This window comes from Carcharhinus amblyrhynchos, chromosome 27 (assembly GCF_965287045.1).
Source record: "Carcharhinus amblyrhynchos chromosome 27, sCarAmb.v2.hapA, whole genome shotgun sequence".
NCBI lineage: Eukaryota > Metazoa > Chordata > Chondrichthyes > Carcharhiniformes > Carcharhinidae > Carcharhinus > Carcharhinus amblyrhynchos.
The window spans coordinates 2,446,372-2,463,636 of record NC_137350.1 but is presented as its reverse complement, the minus strand read 5'-3'; the positions used below and the strand labels follow the sequence as shown (position 1 = coordinate 2,463,636).

Sequence of the window (17,265 nt, the reverse complement as noted above, 5' to 3'; positions counted from 1 at the left end):
TGGCCTATTCCTGCTCCTATTTCTTATGTTCTTATGAGAACTTTACTGCTTATATTCGTATAGTGACAAAGTCAAGGCATCTGGGAGAGCAACCAAACCTTGCCAATAGCTCCCCTACCCGCTTCTTCAAACAACACACTTATTGTACATTGGATTTATCAGGCATCTCAGAACCTATGGAACTGGAGTAGAAGCAAGTCATCCTCAATCATGAAATTAGATCCTGATTTGCTTGATGGTTTTTTTTCTGTTTCATCCTTACAGTTCTTTATAATTCCTATCTCATCCCCATTCCCCGTTGTTGACTTTGTTGACTCTGTCATCCCATCATTTGAGATTGCACAAAGCATGCCTGTAGGCTGCTCTACAATATCCGTGTTCCGATGGTTGTTAAATTATGTCATATTCTAAAATAAGCTATGAAATTATGTTTAGTATTGATATGTTTCAATTTAACATGGTTAAAATGGTGGGAAGCTGAATCTGACACCAAATTTTAGTCTGTAAAATTACATTTCTTGCACTCAATAAATTCTCGTTTGCATTTGGTGCCAACATATTTAGTGGCAAGTTTGAACCACAGTGGTGTAAATCTAACTTCAGCTCTGTTTGCTGATTTTTGTGTGCAGTTTAACCAATTTAGCAGGGACATTATTTAATAGCAGCGAGCTAGAATTTTAAGTTTACAAACTCATTTTGAATTTTCTGATGATGTAATGATATATTGCCAAATCCATTGTACCAAAAATCAAATGATTAGCAATGTACATTAGAGTTTGTTGAATGTTGTGTAAATAACAGGGGAGTGTTTACATTTAGTGTGTTCAATATGGCATTGAGAGAGTGCTTCTGGGTAAGGTGCAGTGATTGTCTCGGGTGTTATCTAGTAAAATGTTCTTTTGTAGATTTTCTTCAAAGTGAAGTCCATTTGTATAATGATAGAACTTGAAATAAATCATCTAGTGGCTGTTTAACTAAAGCATCAAGGATGGTGACAGTCTAAGCTTAGTTGAGCAAATATATATTTTTGTACTTAGTTTGGAAATGTTGCAAAAATGATGATTGGCGTTGTCAAACCAACCACATGAAGGAGTGCTTTTGTAAATAAATTTAAAACAAAATGGAGAGCTTGTCAAATACTTAGTTGGTGAAGACAGCATAAAACTAAGGCCTACTGACTGTAAGGTCACAAGTTCAATACCTGCTTTCTGCTACATTAAATCAATTCAGCTAAGGTCACAGCTGGAGTGCTACAATTGGCTCCCTTGGGTTAGGGAGGGTAAAATCTGCTTCTGCTTCAATTTCTAATTGCCAAAGAGCTGGTGTAGAATGTGTGTACATGTGGGGCGGGGGCAGGTTTTGATTCGGTCTGATTTCTCCTTCTCCTTTGTGGTCCTGGTTTGCTTGTAAAAAGAAAAAAACACTCGAATGAGGGTGCAGTAGTTGATTGGCAGCTGTAAGGTACAAAGCAAAACAAGCCTGCCCATGTTAGCGTTAATTTCTAATTGTCATGATGAGAATTGGAACTATCAATTTTGTTTAATAGGAGTGTTGTTCAGCAATTTAGTTTTTTGGCTGGTTTGTGGGTAATGATAAGAAAATAAATGGTGAAGAGGACATGAGGCTACAGAAGGACATGGGTTAAGTGACTGGGCAAAAATCTGACAAATGGAGAATAATGTAGGCACACGTGAAATTGTCCATTCTGGTAGGACTGGTATCTCATAAGGTATACTGTAATGAAAAGGTCTCAGAACAAAAATATTATTCTGACATGCTACAGATGTTCCCGATGATTTGTTCATTGTGTTGACTGACTCTGTTCACCACAGTAATACAAAAGATTTTGCCTGTAATCCAAGCACATGATCAAGCAAATATGACATTTTAGGCAAACACTCCAAAATGTCTCTTTTTAGATTGCAGACACCACTATGTAGAACATCAAACAGTTTGACTTCTAAGCTTTCAGAACAGACAGTGTAAAATGTACTTTATACTCTTCATCATTTAGGCCTCTCTACCTCATAGAAGTGAAATTTAGCTTAAATGATTCCAGTGAAACCGTATACTCATACTTATACAGTGCCATATGTGGATTGCCTCAGGCACTAATACCTGCTCATGTTTGCTTTCTGCCAACTAAACTAATATTACCAATCTATTGAATTATCATCTTGTTATGAAGTCGTGACAAGTCTTTAAGTCTATTCAAAAGACCAGCCTTGATTAAACAGTCACTGCTGTCTTCACAATTGCACTAAATTGGCCAGCCTATGTTTTGCTCTTCAGGTTTGATGCCAAAATCTGGGTTGGTTTCTTATGATGAGAATCAAGAGATATGGGGAGTGAACGGGAAGGTGGAGATGAAGCCCAAGATCAGTCATGATATTGAATGGTACAGCAGGCTTGATGGGTTGCATGGCCTATTCCTGCTCCTATTTCTTAGTTCATAAAGAGTTTGTTATGACACAGACGTTAATCCCCTTTACCTGGTTTCTTAATCTGGTAAAAGTGTTTGGGAAGGTGTTAACTGTTCTATATTAACATGTAGAGGTTTATTAACATAAAGACCTGACACTCACTTTAAATGAATAATTCACAAGTTATTTTATTTAATCAACCAGAACATCACTTCAGAGATGGTTCTTTAGCTGGCAGAGTGGAGCGCCATTCTAGAGATGTCCATCTGTTCTGGCTGGCTCTCAGTGAAACTGCTGGCAGACAATTGCATTCCTCTTTTTATAACTTTCCTCCACCCAAATTGGTCTACTGTTGACAACCACAAATTCAAATTTGATAGGTTCCTTTATGCTGAGTGTCTTCTTTAAACTGATAGGCCATCAAAAATGTCAAAACCTGCCAAATTTTAAACTCTGATCCAGGATGTATTGTGTCTCATTGTTTCAGTAGTGTGTTGCTGAATTTTTTTGACATTCAAGCTGATTGCCCTGATGTTAATGGAGAGTAAATTATCTTAAATTGTCCTCATGTCTCATTCCTTTAAATTTTGAACCATTTTGTTTCTGTACTCTGTTCCTTCTCCAATGCTTGTCCATCCATTCAGTGACATAGTGACTAAAACTATGTACACAGCATGTCAAGTGTGGTTTTATCTGTACATTTATTTTTTTAAAGAATAGTCTGGCATACTTGTATTGCACTGTGCTAGTTCTATCTTCCACCACAATGTGAGGTTTTGTTTTTAAGATTACCTCCCATATTCAGCCCATACGGACCTCCCAGTGCTTTTCTTAGCTCCCTGTGCTAATTCTAATCCATGCCTTTTACATTCTAGTTATGTATTGTTTCTCTAATTCATGCTAATATTTTTGCAAACAAAGCAAAGATGATTGTTTACCTTTTGGAAAATATTCCATAAATAAAACTAATTGGGCAGAATTGTGTTATTCAAATTGAAAAACAATGAAAAGTAACATTGAAAAACTCAACTTTCCTCTGCAGGAATTGTTTTTCCTTTGTTTTAGACATTTTTCTACATTTAGCAGAGCTCCTTTTTGTCATTTTTAGGTTCTTCCCATGTAATGTGCGTTATTCCTTCCTGAAAATGACGGAAGGTTCCCTAGTCTCTGCTACTTCCCATCTTGCCAATAGGAGCGTAGTAGATAGTGAATAGTCACTCGGTTTCAAGTTGTTTCTTTTATTCGTTCATGGAATGTAAGTGTCACTGGCAAGTCCAGCAATTATTGTCCATCCCTAATTACCCATGAAAAGCGCTTCTGTGTTTAATGAAACTGAGTGGCTTCCTAGGAGGTCATTTCAGAAGGCAGTTAAGATTGAACAACATTGATGTGGGTTAGGGGTCAAAGACCAGATGACAGGTTTTCATCACAAAAGGGATGAATATTCTGACAAGTTGGTGGTTCCATGGTCACCGTTACACTTGCTAGTTATTTTAGATTTACTTAATGAATTGAATTTATATTGTTCAGCTGCTATGGTGATTGATAATCCAGTAACACAATCACAGTGCTACCGTAACCCCATTTATTTTCTTCTTCTCTGTGCCTGTGAGAAAATGTCCCTTCTTGTTTGGTACCTTCCCGCAAACAAGTTGTCTAAGATCTGTAAATTTGTGTGTGTGGGGCTGGGTGTGTGGTTGGGTGGGAGTGCTTTGGGATGTGAATGTTTATTCTCCCTTCCCCACCACCGTCCATAATTGTGCAGTACATTGATTTACTCTGTCTATAGCTAGTCTAACCTTTTAGCTTGAATTAATTGTTTAGCCAGACAGCAGTGTAATTCAGCTTCGATGTAGTGCTGTTGGTGCTAGGACATAATTGGTCAAGGAAGTTACAGCATGCAACGTGGTATGGCAAGTCTCGAAGAAGCTGTTAATTCGAGCTGTGTTGTAAAACATCCATTGTTATCGAGAAGGAGATAATAGGCAACTAGGCTTTTAGAAGCAAATGCAGATAATGGTGAACCTGCTTTTTAACAGAAAAGCTTTTTCTCTCAAAAATGCTGGCCAACCTCTCATCAATGGTCAGATATATTAATGTTTACTCTGTGCTCTCGCACATGGTTAGATTGCTGCTACGAGGTAACCATCTTTGGCCTCCCTAAAAACACAAAAAAAATACATGTTCTACGTTTGCATGCTGATTACCTTCAGGGACTTTGATTTGCCTGTGATGAATTAGCAAGAACTGACTGAATTAAGGAGGGATCTAAAGATGAGTTGAGTACTAGTGAGCTAATTTCTATTTAGTTTACTGAAGCTGTAAAAAAAAGATTCTTGCATAATATAAGTAGTTGACCTAAATGGTGAGTCTTTTTTTTGTTTTTTGTATTCTATCATGGGATTTAGGAGTCAGCAGTAAGGCCAACATTTATTACTGAGCAGTAGTAAATGATCTTGAGCAAATTTTCCTGTTACGTTTTGAGGTGTCTTGGCATCATATTAGGGTTTCTGAGATTATTGCGTACGCTGCTGTATTTCACTTGTTATACTGGTCCACTGCTTTTAAATCCCTACCACTTGCTTTTGAATGCTGACAACTGTGCAACCATGGCAGCCAGGGGAAAAACCCTCCAAAACAAACAAGTCGCATGGACGTATTTCCCTGCTGCAAATTCTAGCTAATGAGATTGTTCATGATGAGAGTGACAGCCCTGCAGGAGACTTCCCCTCCCTGATGTTCAAGGTACTCCCTTTGGTTTGAGCATTTGCTGCTGCAGCCGTCTTTTTAAGAGGGAGTTTACGTTTTCAGTTTTAAAACATTCCCAGCTCTATTTATTATTACAAGTTTGTGGAAAGTCATTTCATAATTGCTGTACTTGATCAGACAGGTAAGAACAGTAAAGTTGATTGTATTGGTAGGATTATCATCAAACGTTGTATCAGTGTTCTGAAGTGCAGATTTACTTCAGTCTGTAAACATGAACGTGCTGAAATGATATCTTGAGCTTGTGAATTCTCTCTCCCATTTCTTGTCTGCATATTTGTCACCTTTGTTCACGGTAGCTGGATACTGTTGAGTCATATTCAACTGTGCTGTCAAAACATGTACCAGACCAAATTAATAGGATCTTTTTTTTCTATTGAGAGATTGGCTGTCTCTTGATTTTCTCTTCTGAGATGGAGCACTCCGCCACTGCAGATTGCTGATGGATTATTTCTAAATGCTTGGCAGCAGTGTACATTGTTTTAGAATTTAAAGGCTACATTAAGTATTAAATGGCGGTTCTGGTCTATTGAATTCAGAATATATCTCTCTGTTGGTTGAGAGTTGTGTGTCTTCACTGCAAGAAAGTCCCATGTAACTCACCATCGCCATTGTGCTACTGAGTTACAAGTCTTCCAGAGTCCTAAAAATGTACCAGTAATTCTTTGTCCCTGGTGAGACATACCCATAATTTAGTTGCAAACTAAGGCTGAGCACTAGCAAGTGACAATGAGTGAATGCTCCTTTAACTTTTGAGATATCTTGATATCATACATTGCACTGCTTTATAGTGGGTATTTTTGCATTTGGAATGTCCATTAACAATGCTGACACTCTTGTAGCCAAGATGTAATACATGAATCTGAGATAATACATACATTTATAATTTTATAGTTTGGCTTATTGTACCTATAGCTACTCTCGAGAAAAGCTATCTATTTAAATCCGTTCTCAATACCTTTCTCCCCTTTCTGTTTTCTTCTTTTTTTGAATATTAGCTTTTTAAAATCTCTCTTCTACTACTAGTTCTTGCTCAAGTGAACATCTTTTAGCCATTCCCTTCATTTTCTTTGTCTGAGAACTTCAGTATATGCAGCCTGGTTAGTGATCAGTTTTTCCTTATTCATTCTTGACAATTTTGTATCATGCCTTCCATTTATCTTTCTCGTAATGAAAGGGGCTGAGTTTATCACATTACTCCTCATGACAATTGCCTGAAATACTGGTATTATCTTGAGAAACATCTTATGTTCGCTCCATAAAGGCTGCACAAAAAAAAATTAAAATTAAATAATTGAATGAGAAACTGCAAATCCATGAATCTGAAGGTAAAACAAAAGCAGAAAAGTTTGGAAGTGTTCACAGTTGACATGGGTGCCCTTGTCATTGTCCGTAAGTGTGAACATTTTGCATCTTCTGCCCAGTGAAATAACTGAGGCTGCCTTTAACCTTTAACAACCAAGCCACCCAAGCTTATTGTCGGGCAGAATTCAGAACAGATCACATGATCTCCCTCATTCCTCCAGTTAACACAAATTAAAGAGACAGTCCCAGTACATAACAATTTTGTAAACTTTGTAACAGTTATCATCTGTCATTTTAGCCTCTTCCCTTCCTTTACTTTGAGCATTCCAAATCTCACACCATTCCATTTAATTTGCTGTTGTATGTCCTTTTCTGTTACTCCATTCGCGTAATAGGAGACACATAAGAGAAGAGTAGAAGAATTTGAGTGGGGAATGTGAGACAGAATTGAACGAAAAATAAATCAATACTTTCTCCCAGCTTTGCATTAGTGCCTGCATCTGCTCAGTCTCTCCCTTTTTGCTGTTGAAGCATCAGTCTATGCCTTTATTACCTCAATGATTTAATTCTCAACTGTTCTTCTAAATAGGCTCCAGTGTTAATTCTTCAGACTTCAAATCTCTCCAAATATCATGGGCTGCATTCTTGCTCACACTCTGCTCTAATCTTTAACAGCTTCAGTCTCTTCAAGCTCAACTGACTCCCTTTGCTTCAACTGGTCTATTTCAAAATTTTTGTTTTTGGATCTCTCCATGTTCAAGCCTTATTGTATCTTTACAGTCTTCTCCTGCCATACACCATCAGATACATCCTTCTTTTATATAACACTAAACTTATCTTTGTCCCTCCCGCCCTCTCATCTTCCATCATTGTTTTCTGTTTATTCAGCCACTGTGCTTATTCTCTGATATTTTGTTGTCCTCTGTACTTCCATCTATTTCATAATGTCCCTCCAATAATATTTTTTATCCTATCTAACCCCTTATTCCTTTTCCATTTACCCTGTTAAGTGTCTGCCAATTTGAATCAAAGGATTACACAGAATGTGCACAAAAACAGATCATTTGTCCGAGTGAGTCCCTGCCAGTGTTTATTTTCCATTCTAGCCTCCTCCTATCCTTCCTCATCCAACTCTATCAGCATAACTTTCTTCTTCCTTCTCCCTTAAGCTTACCTAGTTTCCTCGTAAGTGCAATTATTGTTCAACTAACTATTTCCTGGGTTCATAAGTTCCACGTTTCAGCAGTTTCTGGACGAATAAGCGAATCCCATTTTTGATTTGGTGACTATTTTATACTGATAGCCTCTAGTTTTGCTCTTCTCCACAAGTGGAAGCACTTTCTTTGTTTTTAATCTATCAAGTCCTTTCATAACCTTAATTATCTCTGTTATGTCACTCTTTATTGTTTCCTTTTCAAGAGAAAAGTGATCCAGCTCTTTCTTCCTTTCCTGATAGATACAGCCACATAGTTTGTACATGCCTAAGAATGTAAAACAAGAGTAGATTGCAATGTTAGGTCAGGGCAAGTCCATGGATAAGTCAGAAAACAAGATTTTTCAAGTGTTGTGTCATTCTTTCAGCTATCAACTGGAAGTTCAGATTTTTTAAAAGTCTTTTGAACCCACAACAGTGCCTCTGTATGTTTTATATAATATGGCAAACAAAACATACCCTTCATTGTAAAACGGTTTAAGACATTTTAGCTCATCTTGCATTTTAGCACTTTATATAGCAGGTTTCACAGATATAAGGTTTATGAATATGTTATGTTTTGGAACTGTCTTTAGGGTCAAATAAAGGGATGATCTGTTCTGAAGACTGCTAGACAACAGTGCTGGGGACATGTTGTACGTTAAAGGGAGGCTTGGGTTGTATTGCTGGAAGAAGATGTAAAGTTCACATTTGGAAATGTTGATGCCTGCATCTTGCACTTAGTGGTTAAACTGTAAGCCAAAGTCTTAGCAAGGTGTTAAGAATATCAGGTTGTTTTCAGTTATACTTTGGGCTGTCCATTTGATTTCAGGGTAAGATCAAGTTGGAATCTAAAGAATGGGTAATTAGCATTTCTACCTAAATATAAGACTCGTGAATCAAATTGTCATGAGGTTGGGTTTTGAGAGAGGAAGCGTGCTGAGGAAACCATTGTCAGATTGAGCTACTGGCTTCCTCAAAATATCACTGATTATTACAGACAAAATAAGTCTGCCAGGATCCAGAAGAAAGCAAGAGAGAGCAGCTAAAGTTTCAAAGTGTCCACGGTTACCTGCCCTGGAATGCAGTGGGAGCTCATGCTTGGATTGAAAGGAGAAAGTTTTCAAGGATTTGAAATGAAGTTGGAAGATTTTTGCTCTAGAGGGCGAATAGCCAGTTGCATCATCCTCTCAGCTATCAGCTGGAAGTTTGGATTTATTTTTAAGCTTACTGATCTCCACTGCATGCCAGTTGTCACCCTTTGTCCATTTTCCATCCCTGTTCCTTTTCTCCCATCTCTCTACAGATGTGACATGATCTCCATCCTCATGTTTCAGATGGAAGCTAAATGAAGTGGATATATATTCAGACATATATTCATCCCACACTTCTTGCTTCTGTAGTAGGGGTGTGACAATAAATGGCTACGTATTCCTTTAGATGTTTATTTTTTCAACACTTTTGCTGGTGTGTAATAACTTTCAATTTGAAGGTGGAAATAATATGTTTTAAAATGGTTCATTTTTTAAACTGCAATACAATATACAGTTGTTGACAAACATTCTAACATGTCAAGTATGTAATCATTTTGTAAGGCATCAGAAATTTGAACATCAGTCCCTGCAGATGTCCTCTTTGCAACCACACACAAACTCTGTAGGCCTAACAGCACCTGCTAAACTACATGTGCAATATACGTAGATGGTAATATTCCTCAAAAGGCTTGGAACAAAGCAATTGTCAGTCTTGTCAAGGCTATTCTCAAATTGTAGCAGGTGCTCTCTTTTTTTCCCTAATGGCATAAATCAATTTTGAAGAGTTTTAAACAAGACTGTCATTTGACTTGAAAGAAGTGCATTTTGTACTGTATACAGAAACATGTAAAAAAAATCATTTTCCCACTTGTTTCCCTTTATCTTCTCATGGACAGGCATACAGTTGCTATCTCTGCTTCTTATACAGTACTTTAAAAGACTAGCCAGTGGTAAGATGGAAACACATGTACAGCTGTAACTAAGCATTTATTATTATGTCCAAGAATCCTGTAAACATGTTCATTAGTAATATCTTCAGTAAGTTCAGAGATGAGATCGTTGAGAGTTGTTTGTTTCATTTATAATATTTCTTGGCAATGCCCGAAGCAGTTATTTTAATTATGTGCATCTTTATTCATTATGTCCTATACACCCTTGAATATCTCAAATTACCAATGAGGAAAAAGCCCTGCCTGCTTGTGTGCTTCTTGCCCAATTTGTGTTCTATACATCCAGTAACTTTCAGGCTATATTTAACCCCATCCTTCAGCTCATTCCCTTTGATTTTTTCTCCAAGTGAAGATAATTAGTGCTGTTTGTTCGAGCTTGTGATGTGTGAATTTACTATGGCATTTACCTGCAGAACAATACTAAACTTCAGAGTAACTAGATTATGTGCTTTGGGATGGTTCTAGCATAAGAGGAAGCAATATGTCAATACAAGTTGGTATTTTTGACTGAAAGATTTCTGAAATACCTTGTCTTCTACCTACTATACCTGTTACATTGCATTAAAAGGATGTGAAGCATGCTTTGTGGCATGAATGCTTGTTTTAATTTTATCTTTTGAACATTCTTCATGTGTAGGTGGTCACAGATATGTTTCTGTATTTATTTGGTCACATGTACCAATTTCAATATCAATGGAGTGGCAAGAAGGGGAAGAGCAAATGTTGTATCTTGTTTAGTGAAAATAATTTTGCAAAAAGTTGCTTAAGTATTTTGAGAAATACAAACTGCAGTTAAACACAATTTCCTGCTTTGCTATTGTATGGACATTTCGTCATATTGTCGATTAGTAAATGTCAATATTATAAATTCAAGACAAGTGGCTTAATGCATTGTGAAACATATCACTCAATTTTTCTTTCTTATATATAAGATGTCTTCAATTGATTTATTTTCTATTCTGCACAGGTGACTCAGAACAGGAACTGGGACCCCCACCATCTGTGGATGAGGCTGCAAATACACTCATGACACGACTAGGCTTTTTACTGGGAGATAAAGCCTCAGAGGTACAGACAAGCACAGAATTCAGTATGGAGGAACAGGATGAAAATCAGGTAAGAACCTGCTTAGGAACAATATTTAAATGTGATATTTAAATTTTTGTGATATTATACACTGGATATCTGGACTGAGTCAGCATTATTAGACATGCTGTATCACATTACTGGATTGACAGTGCCTTCCAAACAAAGAGAAAGTACTTCATAATTGGACAAGTGGGAAAATTTCCTAAAACATGCTTTTTTGAGAAAGAGTCTAGTTGGAAAATTGAATACTCTGGCAGTACATCAATGGCAAAAGACAAAATATGCTCATAACATGCAATGGGATAAATACTTTGAATGAAGAAATGTAGAAAGTTATTAGGAGAGGGCAAGGAGTTGGATTGAGAAAACTAGTGCAAGTGTAACAGGATGAACAACCTGCGTACTATAAAATTCTGATTGTATGCAGCTTTCTGATTAAGTGAGAAACCTGGATATTCCTAAGAACCCTTTGCCAATTTTAAGCTCAAACCTCTATCTTATCTCCACCTTACTTAGAATAAACCATACCAAAATAATTCTCCGTTGGCTAGCTGAATGCAACCTCAGTCAAATGGTTTGATGTGCAAACAAGGCTTAATTCGTACCCCCTCTACCATGTTAAAGCACCCATTTCCTCCATCATCTGTGTACTGTGGCAGTACTATGTACTATTTATGAGGTGGATTGGCCATGCTAAATTGTTCCTTAGTATCTGAAATGTTTAGCCAAGGTAAATGTGCAAGGTTATGAGAATAGGGTAAAGGGGTGGACCTGGGTGGTTTGCTTTTTCAGAGAATCAGGGCAGTCTCGATGAATCAAATGGCTTCCTCTGACTATGGTTCTATGTTTTACCAAGTTCAAATGAAAATTCAGTACTACATCTCATATAAAGTGATTTTTCCTACTTTTTTTTCTACCTTGTGTAGGGATAGTACTTAAGATATTGTTTGTTTTTAAAACAGATTATTTTTAGCCTTTGAGCTGTGTTAAGGATGTAGTTGGTTAGTGTTATAAATCCTTTGTACCACTATTTTGAAGTTGATGTAACATTCACCACATGAACCATGGTACGTAGTACTATGAACCACATGAATCCTGTCCTTGAAATCTGATTAGCTGGAATCAACCTAAGTTAATAAAATTCAAAAGCAGATATTCTTGTATCCTGAGATGCTGATCAATGCTAACCGTTGCCAATAAGGTAGAATACAGAATGACGCCATTGCAAGTATTGTATTTTGTTTTGCATATCTCTGTGAGCAGTATTCCATGTTTACATTGATTGCTACAAGAATTTTCTGTTCATTGTTTTAAGGCTGCAGTAGCAATCAAAACTTTATTTTGCATATGATTGTAACTCTTTTTTGGGTTCCTTCCAGTTTCTTTTGAATCTCTCGAAATAAAATTGATGATATATCGGATGGAGAAAGCTAGCACGAGGGGACATAGCTTTAAATTAAGGGGTGGTAGTTATAGGACGGATGTCAGAGGGAGGTTCTTTACCCAGAGGGTGGTGGGGGAATGGAATGCCCTGCCTGCTGCAGTTGTAGATGCGCCTAGTTTGGGGGCGTTTAAGAGGTCCGTGGATAGGTTTATGGATGGAAAGGGATTGGTTTAGGTTCGAGGGTCAGTGCTTTTTCTTAATTGGTCGGTGCAACATCATGGGCCGAAGGGTCTGTTCTGCGCTGTAATGTTTAATGTTCTATATAAATAATTAATCTATCTCTATTGCATATCTTCACACCCATACTGTTTTTAACCCTTTGGAGAATAGTGGGCAAAGTGGTGGAAGGGTTTCCAAGCTGATTATCAGCTTGCTCACCTGTTTTGAACATGCCTTTCGTTGCCAACAAGTCCTGACATTGGACTCGAACCCAGAGCTTCTGATGCAGCAGCTGGGGCGCTATCACTGCCCCACAAGGCCTCCTACATATAAACCATGAAGGATGGGGAAAGGAACAATGGGGTCTATCAAGGGAATTTACGTACGGAGGTAGGGGTCGTATTAACTAATTACTTTGCACCGGCCTTTACCCAAGAGAGAAGATGCCATCCAGGTCATTGTGAATGAGAAGGTAACTTAGATAGCTAAAGAATTTAATAGTGATAAAAAGAATGTGTCAGGCTGGTTGACAAGGCACCACAAGTGGATGTGATGCATCCAAGGGAACAGAGTGAGAATGGAAATAATGGAGGCACTGGCTAAAATTTTCCAGCTTTTCTTAGACTAGGGTGCTGCCAGAGTACTGGAGAATTGCAACTGTTTGAAAACCTTGTCCAGTTAAGCCCAATAATTAGAGGCCAATCAGCTTAATATCAGTGGTGGGAAACTTTTCAAAACAATAATTTGGGATAAAATCAGTAGCCCACTTGGACAAATATGGATCAGTTAAGGAAAGTCAGCATGAATTTATTAAGAATAAGTTATGTTTAACTAACTTGCTAGAGTGGTTTAAAGAGGTAGCAGAGAGGGTTGATGAGAGTAATGCTGTTGATATACATGGACTTCCAATAGGCTTGCAAAATTATACCTCATGGAATAAAAAGGAAAGTAGCAAAATATTCACAAAACTGGCTGAGTGGCAAGAAACAGAGTAGTGGGTAATAGAATGTTTTTCAAGCTGGAGGAAGGTTTGTGATGAAATTCTTTATGGCAGTTTTGCCTTTGCACTTCCTGATGTATATTAATGACTTAGATCATGGTGTACAATTGCCCCATTAGTAGCTCTCTCACCTCCTGAGTCAGAGGACTCTCCAGAGACTGAAACACAACTTGGCTTCAATGCAGTACAGTAGGATAGAACTGTCAGCTTTTAGCTTTAGCACCTTTCAGGTAAAATATCCTGTGGAACCTTTCAAAGAAGCACAGGCAGTTTTCCCCAGTGTGTTACCAATTTTTATCCTTCTATCAATATCATTAAACAGATTATTTCACTGCAGAGCCTTGATTTGCACATGTTGGCTGTTGCGTTTTCCTTTTGGTAGCAGTGACTAAGTTATTTCATTGAAGAAATTTGGCACAACCTGGGTGGTGAAAGGCATGAGATAAATGTAACCTCTTTCTTTCTTTGGTGATGATAAAACAATTCAGACTGCATTCCGAGTTACTCTTCTTCCCAAAATGCATGATTGTGATACATCGTCAGATTGGACTTGCATCCCTGTACCTTCATAATGTCAGGGTCATGATCCTGAATGTTTCTACTTAGCATTATATTAGAAAGACTGTGGATCACGTGGACTGCTGTGATTCAAGAAGAACACCTACCATCTCCTAAGGATAACTGAAGGACCAATAAATGTGACCTTGTCAGTGTTAAGCACATCCTTAGTTTAAATCCAAAAAGAGCTGTAAACAGTATTTGGTAAGTATAATACACAGTTTGCTGAAGCATCATATTTCGTTCAACACATCACTATTCACCATAGGAGACACTGTAGGACATCCATGTTTATGTGTATGCAAAATTAGAGCAGAACTAACTGGAAATTCAATTCAATGTTAGAGACTGTTCTTTCATTATTCTTTTATCTTGTTCTCTTTCTTCGTAAGCTCTTTGGTGATTTCCATTTGGTTTGGGCTATATTACAAGTGAAAGCACAAACAAATCACAGACATAGGCTCAGATCTTCAGTTCTCTGGAGGTAACCCAGAAGATATGTTAGGAATCTCTTGGAAGTCCTCAGGCAATAACTGCATGGGAATTGCCCAGGGAATTTCAACTCCTGTTGGGCAATTATTATGCACCTGGAACCCTCCAAAACACCAATGGAAAGTCAGAAACTTTGGATGATTCAGACTCTCACTTTACAAAAACAGCTACCCAGGAAAAGTTTGAAAGATTAAAATAAGATAACAAAAGGGATGGATAGGGTAGAAGTAGAGAGATTCTTCCCGCTTAGAAAGGATAGCAGGACTAGAGGGCACAGCCTCAAGATAAGGGGGGTGCGGTTTAGATCAGAGTGAGTCTCTGGAATTCTCTGCCCGTTGAAGTGGTGGAGGCTACCTCGCTAAATATATTTAAGTCATGGGTAGATAGGTTTTTGACAGACAAGGGAATTAAGGGTTATGGGGAGAAATCAGGAAAGTGGAACTAATCCACTTCAGATCAGCCATGATCTTATTGAATGGCGGGGCAGGCTTGAAGGGCTAGATGGCCTACTCCTGCTCCTATTTCTTACGTTCTTATGTTCTTATTTGGATTCCAAGTTCAACACCACAAATTGCAACCAAAAATGAACCTGAAATCAACCCGATTTTGAGCACTAAAAGGCAATTTGAGGTTGACATTGTTTCATCTGATATTAAACCAAGTACTCATAACCATTTGCAAATACTACATATGAAGTCAGTGTTGGAGCGATGAATGAAGGCATTGGCTTGGCATGGTGCTTGCTTGTCCTGAAGGCACTTGACATAGTGTTTTCCTTAAATGCCGAAATCACATGATGACAGACATTTTTCCATTTGGCTATGTCCAATTGTTTTTTTCCATGTATTCAGCTTGCAAGTCCTGAGATTGTCTTTATATCAAAGTTTGGGACGTCAAGTGGTGCAGTTTCCTCTGCTCAGCGGACTGTAAATTTACACATCTTTATGTATCATCTATTTATAAACAGATTCCAACTTGAGCAAGATTGGGTTGCCAAGTCTCTGCAGTGTTCCCAGGATTGTCCCAGGACTCCAGGGCTGTTGCTATTCTGGGCCCTACTGTTAGCAATCAAGGAGAAAAATAGAACTGTACACCTCAGACAATCTCATGAGGGCTGAAAAGTTGAGAGGGAGTTACACAAAGATAGTAAAATACATCTAATAGCATGAAAGAATGGGAAGAATCGTGTATGGGTAGAAGTGAGATTTTAATTTAAAGCTGAAAAGTCAATTTGTGGGCCTATCGTAGTATAGTTCTCCTTTCAGTTTAAATAACCTGAGTCAGAGGTTTGGTGTTGTGGACATTTGTTATTGCCAATTATTATGATCCTGGACCAGACCCCCAAGTTATGGTAAGATCCAGTTTTGGTAAGACCAGTTGTGCACGAATAACATTTTGCCTAAAGTAGGCAAAGTTTATAGTTCAGTACACATGCTAAGGAAATAAATCCACAAGAGAACAAACAAAAATAAAATTTACCATACAAAATCAGATAGATAAACCCATTTATAATGTCTATCTTACACTATAATGTTCAGGGTTATTATGTGTATGCACGAATTAACAGATAACCTAACACATATAAATAACATATAAATGACACAAACAAGACAGATGCTGTGGATTTCTCAAAACCCATCATCCACTTAATCTACATTGAGTCAACCAATCTAATTAAAACACATTCTCTCATGTTAGGGTTTTGGATAAGAATCCCAAATTACATTAGTAAACCAGATTCGATCCCAACAATATTTCTATTTTGGCATAAATGTGAGGAAAGGATATTGCAGTTGAGGATTGATTCTGCTGATAAATTAAGAATATTTTATCAAAAAGTAAAGTTTATTTCATAACATCGTTTAAATATAACTCTAATAAATGACACAGCTTTTCACTATGTTAATACATGTGACAGTAAATCCAATCAAATCAAAAAGCTTAACTATTGACAGTTGAACAATACTTAAAATTGAAAGAAGCAACATTACTACTTGGATTATCATTGTTTCAAGTCCAAACAAGCAATGTTCCTCTTACCGATATAAATGCCACCTTAAATACAGTTAGCAACCATACCAGCTATAAAGTATATTAACAACCTTGAAGCTTTCAGAGAGATTTTGTGGAGAGTGTGTTCTCAGGAACCACCTGCACATGTCTGTGACTTCAGCAGAGCTGCACTCCAAATTCCAAAAGCCCTTTCCCCTCTGCGCAGACATACTACTTTACATTATCACATGTCCCTGTTAATTGATCTCCCAATGGATCTTTTGATTTAAGTAAAAGCTCATTGGCTCTATAGAAATAACACATTCCTAGCTGAAATGAGTAACTAACTTGCTTTTACCCTGGAGCTAAATGTTTTTTCCAGATATACTGGCTGCCTGTAGAAAAAATCTGAAATTTTAAACATTCCCCTTAAGCTAAAAAAAGACAAAATATGTATTTATATAAGTTGCAACTGTATCAACACACACATAATAGATCCCAGTCTTCAACTTCAAAGATCTTGCACTAGAATTCTCTCCAAAAGCTGCTCTAATGCAGAAGCCTCAAGGGCAGACCATCTTGCAAGGTTTCAGTCACATCTCCTGAGAGTCCATTCCCCTGGATTCCTATGTATTCACTCAAGCACCAACTCACCAGCACAACTTCAGCTCTTCAGCCCCTCCCTTTGTCAGCATTCCGAAGGGACCATTTCCTCTGCGACATCCTGGTCCACTTTGTCATCCCCAACATCATGTTCCCTTCCCATGACACCTTTCTGTAAAATCTGCTTTCAATTTAGCCTCATAGAACTGTTATAATGTGGTTTTTACATTCATTCATGGAACATGGGCTGGTTGGCCA

At 37.7% G+C, this 17,265-nt stretch overlaps 1 protein-coding gene across 4 annotated transcripts in view; it reads left to right on the top strand.

Annotated features, from left to right (window-relative positions):
• LOC145359270 (protein TANC2-like) overlaps positions 1–17,265 on the top strand; it is a 1,038,666-nt gene that overhangs the window by 677,169 nt on the left and 344,232 nt on the right. For all 4 annotated transcript variants that reach the window (XM_080213802.1, XM_080213801.1, XM_080213799.1 and 1 more), the window contains one exon: positions 10,638–10,786. In XM_080213802.1, the coding sequence (XP_080069928.1) occupies positions 10,638–10,786 (149 nt within the window). The remainder of the gene's footprint in view (positions 1–10,637; positions 10,787–17,265) is intronic.